This window comes from Ursus arctos, unplaced genomic scaffold (genome assembly GCF_023065955.2).
Source record: "Ursus arctos isolate Adak ecotype North America unplaced genomic scaffold, UrsArc2.0 scaffold_3, whole genome shotgun sequence".
Taxonomy (NCBI): domain Eukaryota; kingdom Metazoa; phylum Chordata; class Mammalia; order Carnivora; family Ursidae; genus Ursus; species Ursus arctos.
The window spans coordinates 15,963,202-15,980,287 of NW_026622985.1; the positions used below are offsets into that span (position 1 = coordinate 15,963,202).

The following is a 17,086-nucleotide window of genomic DNA, read 5'->3' on the forward strand; positions in this document are numbered from 1 at the left end:
TGTCCAAATGGAAACTCTTCACTTTCCATCCCAAACCTGCTCCTCAGCCAGTCTTTGCCATTTTAATAAGTGACATAACCATCTACCCGGTTGTTCAAGCCCACAACTTTGCAGCCATCTGGGATTTTTCGGCTACATGCTAAATCCATCAGTAGACACCAGTGATTGTTGCTCCAGAATACATTTCAGATCTACACAGATCAGATCTCTCCGCAGATCAGTTCTCTCCGTCTCCTGCTCAAGCTGGTTTAAGCTGACACAATTGTCCTCCAGGGCTGGGAGTAGGCTGAGGCAAGTCAAGTGCCTGAGGCACCATATTCAAGGAAGCCTCCTGAGAGCAAGTGCCTCCCTGCCCCATCCTAACACAGCCCCGCCCAACCTTAATCTCCTTCTGTTCACCCTCCCCCCCCCTACACAACGCACCCACCCACTCTAGAATTCTTCTTGCAACTCCCTTGAAAACACTGAACTCCTTTTGCCCTTGGGCCTTTGCCTGGTTAACGCTCTTCCTTCTGCTCTTTCCATGGTGTCTCCTCATCCTCTGAATCTAACTAAATTTCATCCCCTCAGTAAAGCCTTCCTTGACCATTCTACCTAAAATAAATACTCCCTCCTCAAAGTAATCCCTAGGACAGAGTATTTAATCCTACACAATGGATTAAATCTATTACAATCTGTAAATATTTTTTTGTTTATCTCCTTTATTTAATAACTTAATCAAATTAATGTCCACCATTCGAAAGGAACTCAGTGAGGTCAGTACCTGTGCTTGTCAATAAACCACTGAATCTTCGTGGCTGAACATCTGACATACAGAATTGGTTTATAAATAGTATTAAGTGAATGAAGGATGAATGAATGCATGAATGAACCAGGTTAACCTCCCAGAAATTTACATTACAAAGGTCACTTTATAGAGACAGAAAATGATTTAATGGATTTCTCATCTATTGGAAAGGAGTTAATAATTATTTTTGTGAGGATTAAATGAGATAATTGGCCAAAGCCTTTAGCATAGTAAACAACATATATTCATCATCAGAAAAGCAATTCAGGCCTCTTCACTAAGTGTGAAGATGAGCCCATCTACTTTGTGCCAGTTTCCATGCCAGGCACTAGCTAAACAAACATTAACTCGACGGTTCCTGTCTCCCAGGAGTCACACAGTGTTGCTATGTCATAGCTTTTAGAGCCCACTGTGGGCACGGGGCATCATCGAACTAATGTACTGCTCAGCCCTACCTCCTCTTCCATCCACCTTTGTGACTGAAACCATGGTCGGTCAGGCTGGGGCTCCACGCTGGGGCCACAGAATACCCTCCTCTGTGGAAATCTACCTGGCTTGCTCTGAGGAATCTTGAGAGCTCTACGGGCAAAAGCTGGTTCATGACGTTGCTCAACAACTGTTACTAACTTCTGAAATAGTCCATTTTCAAGCCATCTTTCTACCCACATCCCCACCCCACTCTACTTGCCATCATTGGGCAGTCTCAAACTAAACCTTCACAGAAATTCCATCTGACAACTCAGCCTCCAGGAAGCCATTCCCAGTCCCCTAAGGCTGGGTTGTGAGCCTCTGTGCACGCTCACCTCCAAGGCCTTGTTACCCCTGTCACAGCCCTGTTGAACTGTTATTATCTACTTTCCATGGACCATGAGCTCCTTAGGAGCAGGTGGTACAGCTCATTCACGTCAGCATACCGAGTGCCTGGAGCATACTAGATGCCCCATCAAATTATAATAAGTAAATGAGACTTCTGTTTTCATGGTCCAGGGGCTTTGCAGAGTTGGGGAGATAGCAGAAGCAAGACAATAGGGATGGGGGACAGAGGAGAATGCCCGTACTGCAATTCACCGACTATGCAACAGATTCCTAAGATGCTCACGGAAATATAATATAAAGCCTGTTTAAAACAAAACAAACAAAACAAAATAAAACACCTCTGTTAAGACATTTTGCCAGAGATTAAAATAAGGATGAATTTTAAAAACTACGGAGGACAGAACAAAATGCTATGTACAACACTCCAGGCTAAAACACTTCCTTCACTTTCCCTTAAGCCACCTTCAAATTGCAGGTCAAGACCCATGTGTGGGATGCAAAATAATTTAATGAACTGCAATCATCATCTAAAAAATATAAGCAAAATGGAAGAGGACAGAATAGAAACCATCAGAGTATATCACTTGTAGTGAGGGTTAATATCATTTCACGAAACTTGAGATATGTGTGTGCCGATCATGATGTAATGTCTGTTTCTTACTGTGAGTTGTGGTCAACAGAAGTTGGGAAGCCACTGCTCAGATGCTAGGGCGCTAGCAGGCAGCTCGAGAAGCAGCAGGGTTTCCCAGCAAGAGCACTCTAAGGAAGAGGAAAAAAAGAGACAAATCTGTCCACTAAGGGGCTCTACAGGAAAGATGAAGATCTCGAAGGGTAAGCAAAGATTTGGTACAGACTCCTGGGACTCAGGTGGAAGTTACGAACTGCTGCTGGGGACTGTGACCCTCAATCATTTCGGACCCAATCCACCACCACCTTACCTTGCAGCGTGCCCACCAGCCCAGTACTAACTCCCGAAATGATGTCACTAAGCAGCCATTCCTTGATTCGGTATTTGGGGAGCCAGTCCAAGATGGGCAGGAGAGTCTTCAGGACACCAAGGCCTCTCTTTCTTGAACAGCTGTCAAAAGGCAAGAAAACTGGCTTTCCAATACCATCTCGGTCATGACCAATTGCAAAGCACAAAATTTTGAGCTGGACTCTGCTGGTCTTTATAACCATTTAGAAAAAGAAGAAGAATTGCATGGCAAATACTAATGCTGAAATGTTACCATGCTTTTGCCAAGAACTCTATCTACCCTTTTAAATGCACTGTACTAGAAAACACAGGATTAAGTGTTCCCTCCCCTCTCCCACCTTTGTAATCCTCTGAGAAAATATCCCTACACAAGGACCCATTTTCTAGACCAGCCACAGAACGATCTATGTGGAGTCTCCAAACGGAGATTAATTTTCAGACTTCTAACCCAGGCGCCTTCTTCTGCTACTTTTTCTTTGAAGAAAAATAAACACATTCTCTTTATTTTGGCAATACAAGCTTGGAGCCAGTTTATACAAAAATCTTAACATGATAAATGTAGACTTTGTTGTACCTTGCTACTTAGTATTTTTTAAATTTGGCACCCTATAAATAAAAGAAAACAAATGTTAAGAGTGGGTGGACATTATCTGACTTTTCATTCAACTGAACTATTTAAATTATATTTATGAGACAATTGGACATTTTTATGTTTTTCATATTAAGGAATTATTTTTTTAGGTGTGATAAGGGGATTGTGTTTTTTTTTAAGAGTCCCTAGAGATATATACTGAAATATATACAGACAAAAAGATACACTGTACAGGATTTGCTTCAAAAAAAAAGTGGAGTGGGGGCAAGTGGGTAGAGACAGAGCGTGGTTGTTGAAGCTGGGTGGTGGGTAAAAACATGGAGGGGGCTCCATTATATACTGTCTACTTTTGTATATACTCACGTTCTGAAAAAAAAAATTCTTAAAAAGAAAGAAAATCTGGCAGCAGTTGACAATTCTCTAGTTTTTTTGTTTTTTTGTGGTATCTAATTACGGGTGGCCCGTCTGGGTTTAGAGAGTGATGGAGGTCTCCCTGGGGGTCCCACTGCCCGAGCGGGAAGAACTTGGGAGTACTCTCTCCTGGGTTCTAGCCGTCATCCCGTGTCTCCGAGTGGCATCCTGCCTAGATGAACTTGGAGTTTCAAGGACTCCTGGTCAGGTGATGGGTTTACCCATCATCTCTTTTTAATCGATACCCTTTCTTCTCCACTCTCCTCAGCCCGACCTTCACCAGGAGGCCGTAGGGATCTGCTGTACCCCAAAGCGCACTCCAGATGTCCCCAAGAGGGGGGAAAAAGAGAGGTGGGGCAACCGGGAACACACTCTCGCCAAAGAGGAGTTTCTGGGACTAGAGTCAATTCGGGCCGAGAAGGATGAGCCATCCTGCGACCGGGAAGGACAGCAATGTGGATGGTTGAAACCCGGGCGACCCCGTAGGGTGGCGCGCCTTCCCACGCCGGGTCCGCGCGCCCACACGCCCGGCCCCACCGCTGCCCGCGCCCAGCCCGCGGCGGCCGCTACCTGCAGCCCTTGGCCAGGCTCTCCCGCAGCGTCTTGCGCTCCTGCAGGCGCCGCTCGTACTGCTGCTGGAAGGCGAGCTCGCTGTAGACCGGCCGCGACACCAGGTAGCTGCAGCTGTACTCCGGGAGCGGCGGCGGCTCCAACCTGCTGCCGGGCGCTTCCATGACCTGCGAGGCGGAGGACGAAGAGGAGGAAGGAGATGGAGCGGGGAAGGAGGGAGAGGAGGCGAAGAGAAAGGGACAGGAAGAGGCGACCTCCCGTTAGCTTTCGCCTGGCCCCACCTGTTGCAGCAGATCCCAGAGCACCTGGCCCGCGCGCCGCCGTGCTGGGCGCTCCAGGCCGCCGCCCCCGGGCGCGCACCACCAGGCTGCACCCGGGCACGTGAGGACCTTCGGGTCGCGTAGTCTGCACCGGCTGCCTGGGGCTCCCGGACTCTGAAGAGGGTGAGGCCCGCCTGGGGGTCTTCCGGAGCTCGACCCAGTCCCCACCCGCGGGCAGCCAGGGCGCTGTCCGCGTCCTGAAATCTCCCCAAATCCCTGCTGGGGCCCGAGCGCGTGCGGGGACGGAAGGGGACCCTGTGAGCTCCCCTCTCGCGTCGCACGAGACCCAGGGCACAGCCCCAGGCGCGCACCAGGAGAGAAGCACTGGCCCCGGGGCCGGGCCTGGAAACCTCAGGCCACGTTCCCCGGGTCCCGAGGCTACGTGGCCTGCAGGTAGATTCCAGCAGCGCGTCGTAGTTCTCCCGGGGGCAGAACTTTGGGCAGGTGGAGCGGATCTCTTGCCCGGGCCGGTTTTGCTAGCCTCCTTCTCGCTCTCAGCTTCTCAGAAAGAAGGCTGTACTGCCCCCTGCCAGCCCGCTCCGTGTCCCCACACCAGTCCCATCAGCGGCTAGTGATGCCTCCCGGGAGTTAAGCCAAAGCTGGGTGGAGTAAGCGGCATCCTCAGCGGCCAGCTCACCTGTTTTGGCTGGTGGCCCGCCCGGAATGCCCCCGGGACAGCCGTTCCGCTGCCTTTATAGCGCTCGCAGAAGGCAGTGAGACGTTTTATTTATGGAAAAACAGAGACACCTTAGTCCAAAAGAGGGACACAGAGGTAGCCTCTTTCCCCACCTAGCCTACTGGGAAAGAAATGCTACTCCTCCCGCATTCTTTCCCTTTGCCGAACCGGGAGGGCCGAGAACATTACTGGTTGTCACGTAAGGGCCAGCGGGATCCTCACTCACCTCCCGATTGCTAACGCGGGCTGCGAGGTCAGGGAGTGGGAGACGGAAACTTGTTCCAGGAGAGCAGAGCCCCGCCCTGCGCGGAAAACTCGACTGCTGGGAGCGCTGACCTTGGCTCCTAGGCTGTGTGAATCAAGAAGCTCTGGAGTCTGGCACACAGCTCTCATGGTGCTCCGGGTGGGGGAGGAGGGAAGGGGCAGTGGCCAGTTTTGTATTTAATAACGCTCTGTATTTCTAGAAAGTGTTTCTTCAGAAGTACTCATACTTCTGAAGATCATAATTTATTCATAATTTTAGATACATTGTGTATGGACTTTTCTCTCTGTGTGTGCCTTTGTGTGTTATATTTCACAATCAAAACCAAGTGTCCAGGGGGCTGGCTTTCTTTCCCTGCTGACTCTTTCGTTCTTTCTTTCTTCTCAGTCATCTGGGCAATTAAGGAAGGAATCAGCTGGACTCGACAGGAATGGAGACTAGAAATAAGTGAAGGGGAGTCGGATCTATCCTACCTCAGTAGGGTTCTGACTTCTGCAGGAATGAATCTCACTGGCTAATGCAGGTGAAGATGAAGGATGGGAGAGTTTAGTAAACAGGAAAATTCTCCCCCGATTATCAGTGTTCTGAAGTAAAAACAGAAGAGACTCCAAAAGAGACTATGGACCTTCTGGACACCAGTCTGCAGTTGCTTAGCTGGAAAATTCAAACCATGACAATTCTTTAAGCTCCAGGAAACAGAACTCCTCAGGGGAGAACCCTAGTGTAAATTCTCTGTAATTGTATTCCACATGCTGTGAGCATGTGCATTTTCCTGATAAATGAATGAGTCAACAGCTTTCAACAGATGTTCAAAAACGTACTTGAGGGGCACCTGGGTGGCTCAATCGTTGAGAGCGTCTGCCTTCGGCTCAGGGCGTGATCCCAGTGCTCTGGGATCGAGCCCCACATCAGGCTCCTCCGCTAGGAGTCTGCTTTTTCCTCTCCCGCTCCCCCTGCTTGTGTCCCCTCTCTCACAGGCTGTATCTCTCTCTGTCAAATAAATAAATAAAATCTTTAGAAACAAAAAACAAAAAACGTACTTGATTCTTAAATAAGGTTAAGGAGTGCCTGGCTGACTCAGTGGAAAGAGCGTGCAACTCTTACTTAATCTTGGGGTCCTGAGTTCAAGCCCCATGTTGGGTGTAGAGATAAAATAAAATGAATAAACTTTAAATAACGTTAAGAACCATTGAAGAAGGGACCCAAAAATAAAAATCCAGGTCATGAACTTGAGAATTCTTATCCACTCACAGGGAAGGTTTAGCTTGTGCAGTTGACCCTTGTACAACACAGCTTTAACTGCATAGGACCACCTAGAGGTGGAATTTCCCTTGTAAGTACAGTACAATACTGTAAATGTATTTTCTCTTCCTTATGATTTTCTTAATAACATTTTCTTTTCTCTACCTTACTTTATTGTAAGAATATGGTGTATAACACATAAGTCATACAAAATATGAGTCAATCGACTGATCATATTGCGGGTAAGGTTTCCAGTCAAGAGTAGGCTATCAGTAGTTAATTTTGTGGGAAGGCAAAAGTTATTGGAGGATTTTCAACTCCACAGGGTTTGGAAGCCCTAACACTCACATTGTTTAAGGGTCAACTGCATATACCAGTGGTTCTTAACTAAGGGCTATTTTGCCCCTCGGGGGGCATTTGGCAATGTCTAGAGACATTTTTGTTGTCACGCCTGAGGGTATGCTACTGAGATCTAGTGGATGGAGGCCAGGGATGCTATTAAACATCCTATGATGGGGTTCGAAGTCCCTCTAAGGTTCTGTATGTTACTAAAATGTACATCTACTACTAAATTGCTACATGTACTAAACATACACATTGTTCATTCAAGGATTTATCAAGAATCGATTAGTGCCGGCCATAGATACAATGGTGAACAAAATCGGCAAGGACACTGGTCTCCTATCTGTGGGTGCAGCAGACATTCATCAAGTGGTTGCAAAATGTATACGCTATTTCACTGATTCTAAAATGCATATTTTTCACCTTTTATCAGGACTCATCCTACAACTGGTGGTATCCTAGAGTTTAGTTAGCAGCAATTTTTAGCCTTTTTTTTGAAGTTTTTTACTCTTTTCTGGTTTAGAGGGCAAATTTATGGTGTAAAGTTTTACTTTCTTCTTTTCAAACAACGTAAAAGTTCCCCAATCAGAAGAACCACAAACTAATGGAAATGTGCAAATAATGCCTCGAAATCTGTTTTCAAAAACATCCTAGACTTTGACGTTTATCATCTTCTACCTTTGAATTGTAATGTGTGCAGCTCATTTATTATTTTTTTTCTGTAGAACTGAATTGAGTCCCTTCTGTTTGGAGGCAGCTTTTGGAACTCACTGTTGTCCACATTTCAAACAGAAACACCGTTCACATCTCAGGCCAGTGTTAGTCATCAGTAGAAACTCTGAAAAATTGGTTGCCTGGGGAAGTGGTCATTTTCACTGGGAAAATCAACTTTAATCCTGAGCATTTATTTGCATTTTGCTTGTTGACTTTCTCAAGACAATAGATGCTAATTTCTGCCCTATTTATACACAAGAAGAACTTTAACTTTCTCTCACCTTTTCCGATCTCTCCTCTGAACAACTCATTGGGCTGCTTTTCAGTAACCACACAATTTCGTATTCAATAGTTCTCTATTTGTTTCCTGTATGTTATTTTTTCTCTCTCTCCTGATACAAGATATGCTGCTTGAAGACAGAAATGATATCGTATATGTCTTTTATGGTATTAAAAAGTAAGACATGCCTATAAGCGGACAAAAAATATATTAAAATAGAAAACAGTATTCAGTTCCTATCTCATTACCCAGATAATCACTGTTAAGCTTTTTGATTATTTCCTGTTTGTCTTTTTTTTTTTTTCCCTATCTGTAAGGAAGATTATGATGCTAGTCTTCTTTTGCGTCTCTAGAGAAGAACTTGGCAAATCATGATGATGTAATAGGTACTGAAGAAACACTTGTTAAATTATTGATTGGTTAATCTTTAATGATGGAATCTTGAGAAACTGTTAGGTAGGAATGAAACTAATTTGAAAAACTGAGAATCCATGCTTTTACAAAAATCATTAAAAAAAAGAATTCTTTCTAAAACTGAGTGGCCATGCATTCCAATTTAAAACACCTTGCAGTGTCAATAAAAATGTATTTTTATATAATTCAATAATGTCTCAGAGTGTAGAGGAAGCACCAGATTCTTTAATATGAATCCAAATTAGACATGTGGTCTGGAAATCTGTCTCTCACTAGCATGAAACTTTAAAGTTATCCTTGCACACCTTATCCTGTGGTCTATCAATGGAGGGAGAAAAGGGAAACTTGAGGAATGTGCCTTGTCATGAGTTGGATGTTTAGGTATTCCATTCACTCATCCATCCATCCATTTATTTATTCATTCAGTGAGTATTTATTGAACCCCTTACTTGGGTCAGACCCCATCTTAAAGTGTTAGGGATACAGCAGTGAGCAGGTATAACAAAGTTCCTGCCCCCAAAGAATTTATACTCCCGTGGGGGACAAGGACTACAAGGAAAGAAATAAATCAGATAATATTCTAGTTGTGATGAAATCTATGGGAGAAATAAACAGAACGATGTCACGTGGAATTGCTTATGGGGAAAATGCACAGCAAGGAGAGTGGGAGCACTGCTTTAAACGGGGTATGTCATTGGAAGAGAGATCTGAAAGATAAGGAGAGAGCCTTCCTGGAAAAGGGAACAGCAAATGCAAAAACCCTGAGTCAGGAAAGAGCAGGCAGTGCTTGAGGAAAAGGCAGGCAGTGTGGCTGAAATCCAGGTAAGTCAGATCTAGAGATAGCAAACTGGGAGCCCTCCATATGTATGTACGTAGCAATTACGCCCAGGCATTTGGGGAGGGGGCGGGGTAGACAGATAAAAAGGCCAGCACCAAGCCCTTGAGAGGTCATAAAAGAGAATGAAAGACCTTTTTTCTTCTGTGAAATGCAGATGATCCTTGAATTTAGGTGGCGAGAAAAAAAACCCCTAAAATACCTTGAATTCTTAGGGGGGTATGAGGTAACTGGGTGATGGACATTAAGGAGGAAACGTGATGTAATGAGCACTGGGTGTCATATGCATTGGATGAATCACTAAATTCCACCTCTGAAACTAATAATACACTACATGTTAATTAATTGAATTTATTTATTTTATTTATTTTTTAAAAGATTTTATTTATTTATTTGACAGAGAGAGACAGCCAGCGAGGGAGGGAACACAAGCAGGGGGAGTGGGAGAGGAAGAAGCAGGCTCCCAGCAGAGAAGCCTGATGTGGGGCTTGATCCCAGAACGCCAGGATCACGTCCTGAGTTGAAGGCAGATGCTTAACGACTGCGCAACCCAGGCGCCCCTAATTAATTGAATTTAAATAAGAGACATTGAACTCTGTGGAGAACTATTTTCTGAATAAAGTTTTGTTGGTAGCTATGTTTTTAAATGACATGTATAAAGGAAAAAAATTTAGTATTTATAATTTATTCAATTGTTTCTAATTATTCCATGTGTGATTAATAACTTCACTTTTTGGGGACTGGTGGTGCCTTACACTCAGTAAATTCTCCTCAGTAGTTAAGGTAATCCGTGTTAGATCTGAGCAGACGTTGATCCAGACAATGACTCTAACTGCTTTTGGGAGAAAACAACAGCATATTATCAGAGACGTATTTCTTTTTTTTTTTTTTTTTGGCTGGCTGACAGCTATTTTGCTTTATTAAAAAAATGGTTTTTAAAATTATGTATACCTCCTCTATTGAACTATAAATTAGTAACAACACAATTAATCCTAGAACCTAAGAATTCTTCATTTAAAAGCAAATCTTAAATATTGAGAGAGAAAGCCTAGCATGCATAAAGGGAGAGATTGGGGGGATGAGCAGAGAAGGAAGAAGTTGAGGGAGGTTGAAAAGAAAGAATCAAAGGATTGGGACCAGGAAGAGAGACCAGGATGGAAGTTCATGGCATTACTTCCACTAAATGCGTCTTATTACCCAGTGTGGTACAACTTGAAAGCTGACTTGAAAGCTTGACTGCTTTTGAGCTTTAAGGATTACCTTGAGGGGGATATTGTTATTCCCATTTTATAGATGAGAAAGTACACACAGAAAGGTTAAATAATTTGCCCAAGGTCACACAGTTTGACTTAACTAGAATATGACCCCAAGAAGTTTGACTCCAAAGCCTACCTTCTTAACTTCCACCTTCATCACCTCTCCAGAGCTTTGGCAATGTCAGTTTTCCTCACCACAATATCATAGAATTTCTAGTCCTATCTTCTTCCCCCATCCCAGGGTACATTTGTGGTCCCTATGCTAGGTTTCAGCTTTTAACTCCTCTCTTTTGATATAATATTTAAAGTATGATATATATGGACAATAGGATACTATGGGATACTAACAAAGTTGATTGATAAATATGGACATGGAAGGGAACCTGAAATGTATCCTAGATGAAAAAAAGGCAAGGTGCAAAAACTGTGTATAGCATGCTCCTAGTTGTATAAAGGAAAGGACTATACATTTGTATATGATATTAGTTAGAGGCCTAGCAAGAAAGAGGTAAGACTGTGAGAGACAGTTAATGAGGGGACTGTTTTTAAAGGGCAGGTCAAGGAAAACCAACAAGGCAATGGTGAAGTACCTCAGGGCTAGCTGAGGGGAGCTGTCAGCTGTCTCCTGAGAAGACAGCTGTCAGCAATTCTAGCCTGAGGGAAGAGGGGGTGGGAGCTCTTACCACAATCCAGAGTAGCTGGACAGGGATGCCCAGAAGGAACTGTGGCCCTTCATAGAGGAACAGAAGCACTGCTAACTCCAGGCCCAACAAGGAAGAAGCTGGGGGAATAAATGTACAGACTGCTCCCCTTCCTTACCTCTCATCTTTTGCTGGTTGGATCTTCCCCACCCCTCCATTTCTCCATTGCCCAAATTCTACTGGAAGAAGCCAGACAGCTAAGGAGCCAGACAGCTTGTTCATTACTCATAAGATCAGTCTTCAGGGCACAGAGCAGAGTGGAGAAAGGTGGAGAAAGAATAGGGAGGGGTGAATTGACAATATCTCTGCATATAAACAGAGTATTTCTAGAAAGATCCATCAGAAACAAGGTTCTGATGGAAACGAGATTTTTAAAAAAATATGTTTTATTTTTAGAATAGTTTTTGACTCATAGAAAAATTGAGGGGATAGTATGGAGTTCCCATGTACCCTATAGCCAGTTCTTCCTATTACCAACTTAAGTTTGTCTAGTATATTTGCCACAATGAAAAAACCAAAAATGATACATTATTATTAACCAAAGTCAACAGTTTGTTCAGATTTCCTTGGTTTTTACCAAATGTTAGTTTTCTGTTCCACATTACATTTAGTCTTCTTGTTTCCTTAGGCTCCTCTTGGTTGTGACAGTTTCTCAGATTTCCTTTGTTTTTGATGACCTTGACTGGCTAAGCATTTGGTAAGATACTTCTGAGCTGGAATTTATCCAATTTTTCTCATACTTAGACCAGTGTTATGCTTTTTAAAGGGGGGAGGAAAACCATGCAGGCCAAGAGCCATTTTTATCATATCGTATCAAGGATATACAGTTTCAGTATGACTTATCATTGTTGAGAGAGTATTGACCTTGATCACCTGGATAAAGTACTGTTTGTTAGGTTTCTCCACTGTAAAGTGACTCTCTCCTACCCTACCCCCTTTTCTATAACCATACTCTTTGAAAAGAAGTCATTATATGCAGCCCACACTTAAGGAGTAGAGAGTTAACCTCCATCTCCTTGAGGGTGGAGTATCTACATAGATTATTCAGAATTCTTCTGTAAGGGGCGCCCGGGTGGCACAGCGGTTGAGCGTCTGCCTTCTGCTCAGGGCGTGATCCCGGTGTTATGGGATCGAGCCCCATATCGGGCTCTTCTGCTATGAGCCTGCTTCTTTCTCTCCCACTCCCCCTGCTTGTGTTCCCTCTCTCACTGCCTGTCTCTATCTCTGTCCAATAAATAAATAAAATCTTTAAAAAAACAAAAAGAATTCTTCTGTAACAGAGATTTGTGTCACCCCCTCCATTTATTCAATTACTTATTCATGTCAGTATGGAATCATGACTCTTTTATCCTTTGTATTAGAATCTAATACTACTTTATTTTGTTCATCAAATTATTCCAGGTTTGGCCTTGAAAATTCTTTCTTTTGGCTCCTATGCCCCTTCGACACATCCCCATCAATGGTATGGTGGTTTTGGTTTTGGTTTTTGGAGCACTTCCTTACTTTCTGGCATTGCAAGATGCTCCAGGTTTATTTTATTTTATTTATTTTATTTTATTTTATTTTATATTTTATTTCATTTTATTTTATTTTATTTTATTTTATTTTATTTTATTTTATTTTATTTTATTTTATTTTTTAAAGTAATCTCTACACCCAACAGGGGACTTGAACTTACAACCCCAAGATCAAGAGTCACATACTCCATTGACTGAGCCAGCCAGGAGCCCCTCCAGGCTTATCTTGTATATTTCCTGTATCAGTCCTTGAATCTGCCATTTCTCTAAGGAAGCCCACCCGGTTTCTTTTATTGGGAAACAGTATTAGGAACCATGATGTGGGCAGTAGGTGTGCTCATTGCTGCTGGGATGGCATTGCTGATAGAGCAAAGAAATACATGTGTGTATTATGAAATAATATTAGGTAACATTTTACATATATGAAATACATATATAAACATATCTATAGTACTTTTATATGTAACCATCTGTATCTCTATTAAGCTTAACATAAGTTCATATTAATGAAGAGACTTATTTTTGTTGTATTCTATTTTGTACTGAGGTTTTTAAAAATTATATCCATATGGTAGTTTGTCAATCATATAAAAAGAACTAATATGATGTTTGAAATGCCCTCGTGATAAGATAAATTATATATACATATATCTATCTTAATAGTTGTGGATTACTAGATGAAAAGTTCTATTAAAAATTTTGTGAATCAAACTTTTAAAAATATATTAGGGGAAAAATATATTAGGGCAACTGGGTGATTGAAAGAACTCACGTGAATTATTCTGTCATAAAGAATGCTCTCCCTATGAATTTGTATGCTGCATGAGTACCTCGATATGATCAAAATGGAATTATCTTCTTTCAACCCCATTTTTTAATCTGCTACACTTCCTGAATTTCCCGTCTTTGTGAATGGCATCCCATCCATTTAGTTGCCTAAGGCAGAAACTTAGGACACTTCCTGATTCAGTCTTCTCTGATGCCTCTGATGTCATTCTACTGTCAAGTCTACTTTTTAAATAACTCTCCAGTTCCTCCGGTTCTCTCCATCTCCACTGCTACTGCCTGGGTTTAGGCCAGGATTACCCCGAAGGCAATAGCCCCCTAATAGTTCTCCCTGCTTCTCTTCTTGTTCTACTTAGAAGATATTCTTCTAACCAGCCAATAACAGTTTTAGAAATGCATATCTGGTCAGGTTTGTTCTTAGCTTAAAATTTCTCAAAATGGCTGTGCATCACCCTCTTTTATGCACCCATGGTACTGAGTGAGCTCTCTCTGCCTTGGAGGTTTGCTTCTTCCTCTCTTTGAGACTCTTTCCCCTTTTCACCATCCCTAGCTTCTGTCTTGCTTTGGTTGCCCCTTTCTCACGGAGTCTTCCCCAATAGCCAAAGTCCAGGGTCAATGTTCTTCCTACATAGGTCTTTTCTCTCTCTTTTTTTTTTTTTTAAAGTAGGCTCTATGCCCAACGTGGGGCCTGAACTCATGACCCTGAGATCACGAGTCGCTTGTTCTACCGACTGAGCCAGCCAGGCGCCCCTTAGCACTCTTAATATGCACGCGCTTACCACACTGAAGGGTGCTTGTCTGAATCCACTACGAGGCTACAACCTCCTCGAAGGCAAAGACTTTATCAGGAATGCCTCGGAGTCAGACTGTCTGAAGTTTCAGTCGTCCAGACTGAAAAAGGCTCTGTCATTTTCCACCTGTGGGCAGTTACTGAGCTTTCCCTTTGGTTCAATTTCCTCACCTTCAAAATAAGATTATATGAGACTAGTACCTAACTCATAATGTTGATGTGAGAATTAAACGCAGTGCCTGGCACATAGTAAGCCCTTGATAAACGTTAGCGACTGTAATTGAGTTTTGGAGTCTGGGGAGTAGTTTGAGTTAGCTCTTGGTATAATTTGAGCTTCATTTCAAAAAAAGGTACGTGAGTGTATGTATATATGTTATTTGATGTTGCCAGGAATAGCTAATTTTATCTGTCAAAAATTTCTTCCTAGCACGCTCTTTTGAGTCACGGATTTTGGCTTTTAAGTAAGCTAAAGGTTGTTAATTGGGAGAACGGCCAGAAAAACTTATCCACGGCTTTTGAATCACATGTTGAACAAATCTGGCATCACAAGCATCAAGCTGCCTTCTGTTTCTAATCATTTTTCTTTCTAATTTAGTTTCTCCCACCAAAAGGGATTATAATTGATTTTCATCGCAGCGTCCATGGAAGATGTCACAAGATGTAAAGGCAATTATTCTCAAGGAGATGGAACCCATATTTGCTGAGCGTCACCATTGGCCCTGTCCCAAATGCTAAACAGTAGCAATACTCCCCTGGATTGAGACAATGTGCCACTGATCTGAGGGGACTGGCACTAGGCTTGGCTAAGAGACTTTTCTTCTTTCTTCTTATCTACTCCTCTGACATTCTTAAAAAAAGAAAGAAAGAAAGAAAAGAAAAAAGAAAAAGAAAAAAAGGCAAATGGCAACATCTTATTTATGAAAGCCTCTCTAAGAGCATACAGGTCAGTAGTCTGGCCCCTGAAGGTTTGAAGCCAATCCAGGTCCTATCTCAAAATAGACTTCCCTCAGGGAAAATCACTCTCCTTCCTAAACTCCACTTACCCTCCTTTCATCTCTTTACCTCCCAGTATCTTCCCTCCTTCGCCTTCTCTAACCTGCAGAGAACAACCTCCCCCCTCTTTAGTTTGCATATTCTGCTCTTTCACCCATTCATACCATTCCTAAATTTAGGCATTTGTTCTTGCTTTGACACTCCTCTAAAAAGAGGGCAATCTGGAAATCACTTTTGTCAACACGAAAGCTAATATATTGTAAAATAATAAACATTTACAAAAAAGAGGAAAATTGCTCCTACAGCAAAGAACAAAAGTCAGGGACAATGTCGTTCGTTCTTCCTCTATGTCTACCCCAAATCAACACATCAACCCCTCACTAGGATACCTCACCAGCATCTCCCTTGGTTAACACTCTTTGGAGATCTTACTATACTTTTACTCCTCGCACACATTTGACATCATCTTGTGACTGCGCCCATTCCTTCTGTGTTTGTGTGTTTGATCCCCAGTAGAAATAAGTTTCTTAAGGGCTGAAGCTTATCTCTGTGATTCTGAGCACGGTTTCCTAATCAATCTCACAAATAGAAGGAAGTAATAACCATTCTTCACATTGTTGTGATAACTAAGGACAGTGACAGAATTTTCTAGACCACAGTAAGGCGCTCCATGGTTCGTTTCTTTGTCTTTCTTCTTTGGTTTTGTGGTCTCCTCCAAGGGGAGAGGATATGCAGCACTGGCTGGGAGTGTGGATTCTGGGTTGGAGTCCCTGCTCAGCCATTCCCTAAGGAATTCAGGAAACATACTTCATCTCTCTCTTCATGTCTCATTTTCCTTGCCTGCAAACTGGGGATAACAATGGTATTTAATTCATAGGGTTCCTGCAGTAATTAAATAATGTGGAGTAGGTAAGGCAATTAGAACCTAGCACACGGTGAGGACTCAACAAATGTTGGCCGTTTTTATTGGCAAAATGCTCAGTGTAGAGTAGGTGCCTAAAAAACTTAGAATGAAAAAAAATTCATAGCATGGTCCTTTTAATAAACAGATCAGCTGGGGTAACCTTGGTCGCTACCCAATGGCTGTCTTCTATTTAGTTTGCCAGTTTATCTTACACCTGGGCCTTGCAAACCATTTACTGGACCAGTTCAAATTGCATTCAGGTCATAAAAATCAGAAATTGTTTAGAAGACAAAAGCCAGAAGGAATTAGTAAGTGGAATTATAATCAAATAGGAAAGGTGTTTAACATGGGTGAATGAGAGATTCCCACTGGTATACATGTTATTTAAAATCTTAATTAGAGTTCTGGAAAAGGCAAAGTCATATGCTAATGTAATGTTAATATAATTACATTGGGGACAAATGGAAATGCTAATACCGGCTGAGGACCGATATAAAGAAATCTAAATAAGGCTTTTTTCTTCTAAAGAGCTTGTAATGTATTATACACAATCTCATTAATCTGAATCTAAGTATTTCCAGAAAGGTAGAATAGGATTCTTCACTCAGTAATATTGCTTTCTTTTAAAAAAGTTTTTAAAATTTTAAGTTTTTATCAGTGTTACAGTGGGAATAAACAACTAGTTTTACAGGGTGAATAAGATAGCAATCCTCAGCTCCTTTTGCCAGGTTTTCTTTCCCAGAGGTGACGACTTTTCAAATCCTGTAGCTGATGCTTTGATATGTATGTCTACATCTCTAAATCATATTCGTGCATTTCTGGTTTTTTTTTTTTTCAGTTTTCTCACCAGGTGAGATGAGGATTTAGCTTTCTTTCCTTTGTTCCCACTACCGCCAACCCCC

General features: G+C 42.4%; 1 protein-coding gene across 1 annotated transcript in view; it reads right to left on the reverse strand.

Annotated features, from left to right (window-relative positions):
• SLC26A4 (solute carrier family 26 member 4) overlaps nucleotides 1-8,450 on the reverse strand; it is a 50,428-nt gene extending 41,978 nt beyond the window's left edge. The window contains exons 1-4 of the mRNA XM_057304064.1: nucleotides 7,990-8,450; nucleotides 6,232-6,400; nucleotides 4,153-4,319; nucleotides 2,542-2,681 (exon numbers count right to left, since the gene is read on the reverse strand). Coding sequence (XP_057160047.1) covers nucleotides 2,542-2,681; nucleotides 4,153-4,316 — 304 coding nt within the window. The 5' untranslated portion in view covers nucleotides 4,317-4,319; nucleotides 6,232-6,400; nucleotides 7,990-8,450. The remainder of the gene's footprint in view (nucleotides 1-2,541; nucleotides 2,682-4,152; nucleotides 4,320-6,231; nucleotides 6,401-7,989) is intronic.
• Nucleotides 8,451-17,086: the final 8,636 nt, after the last annotated feature.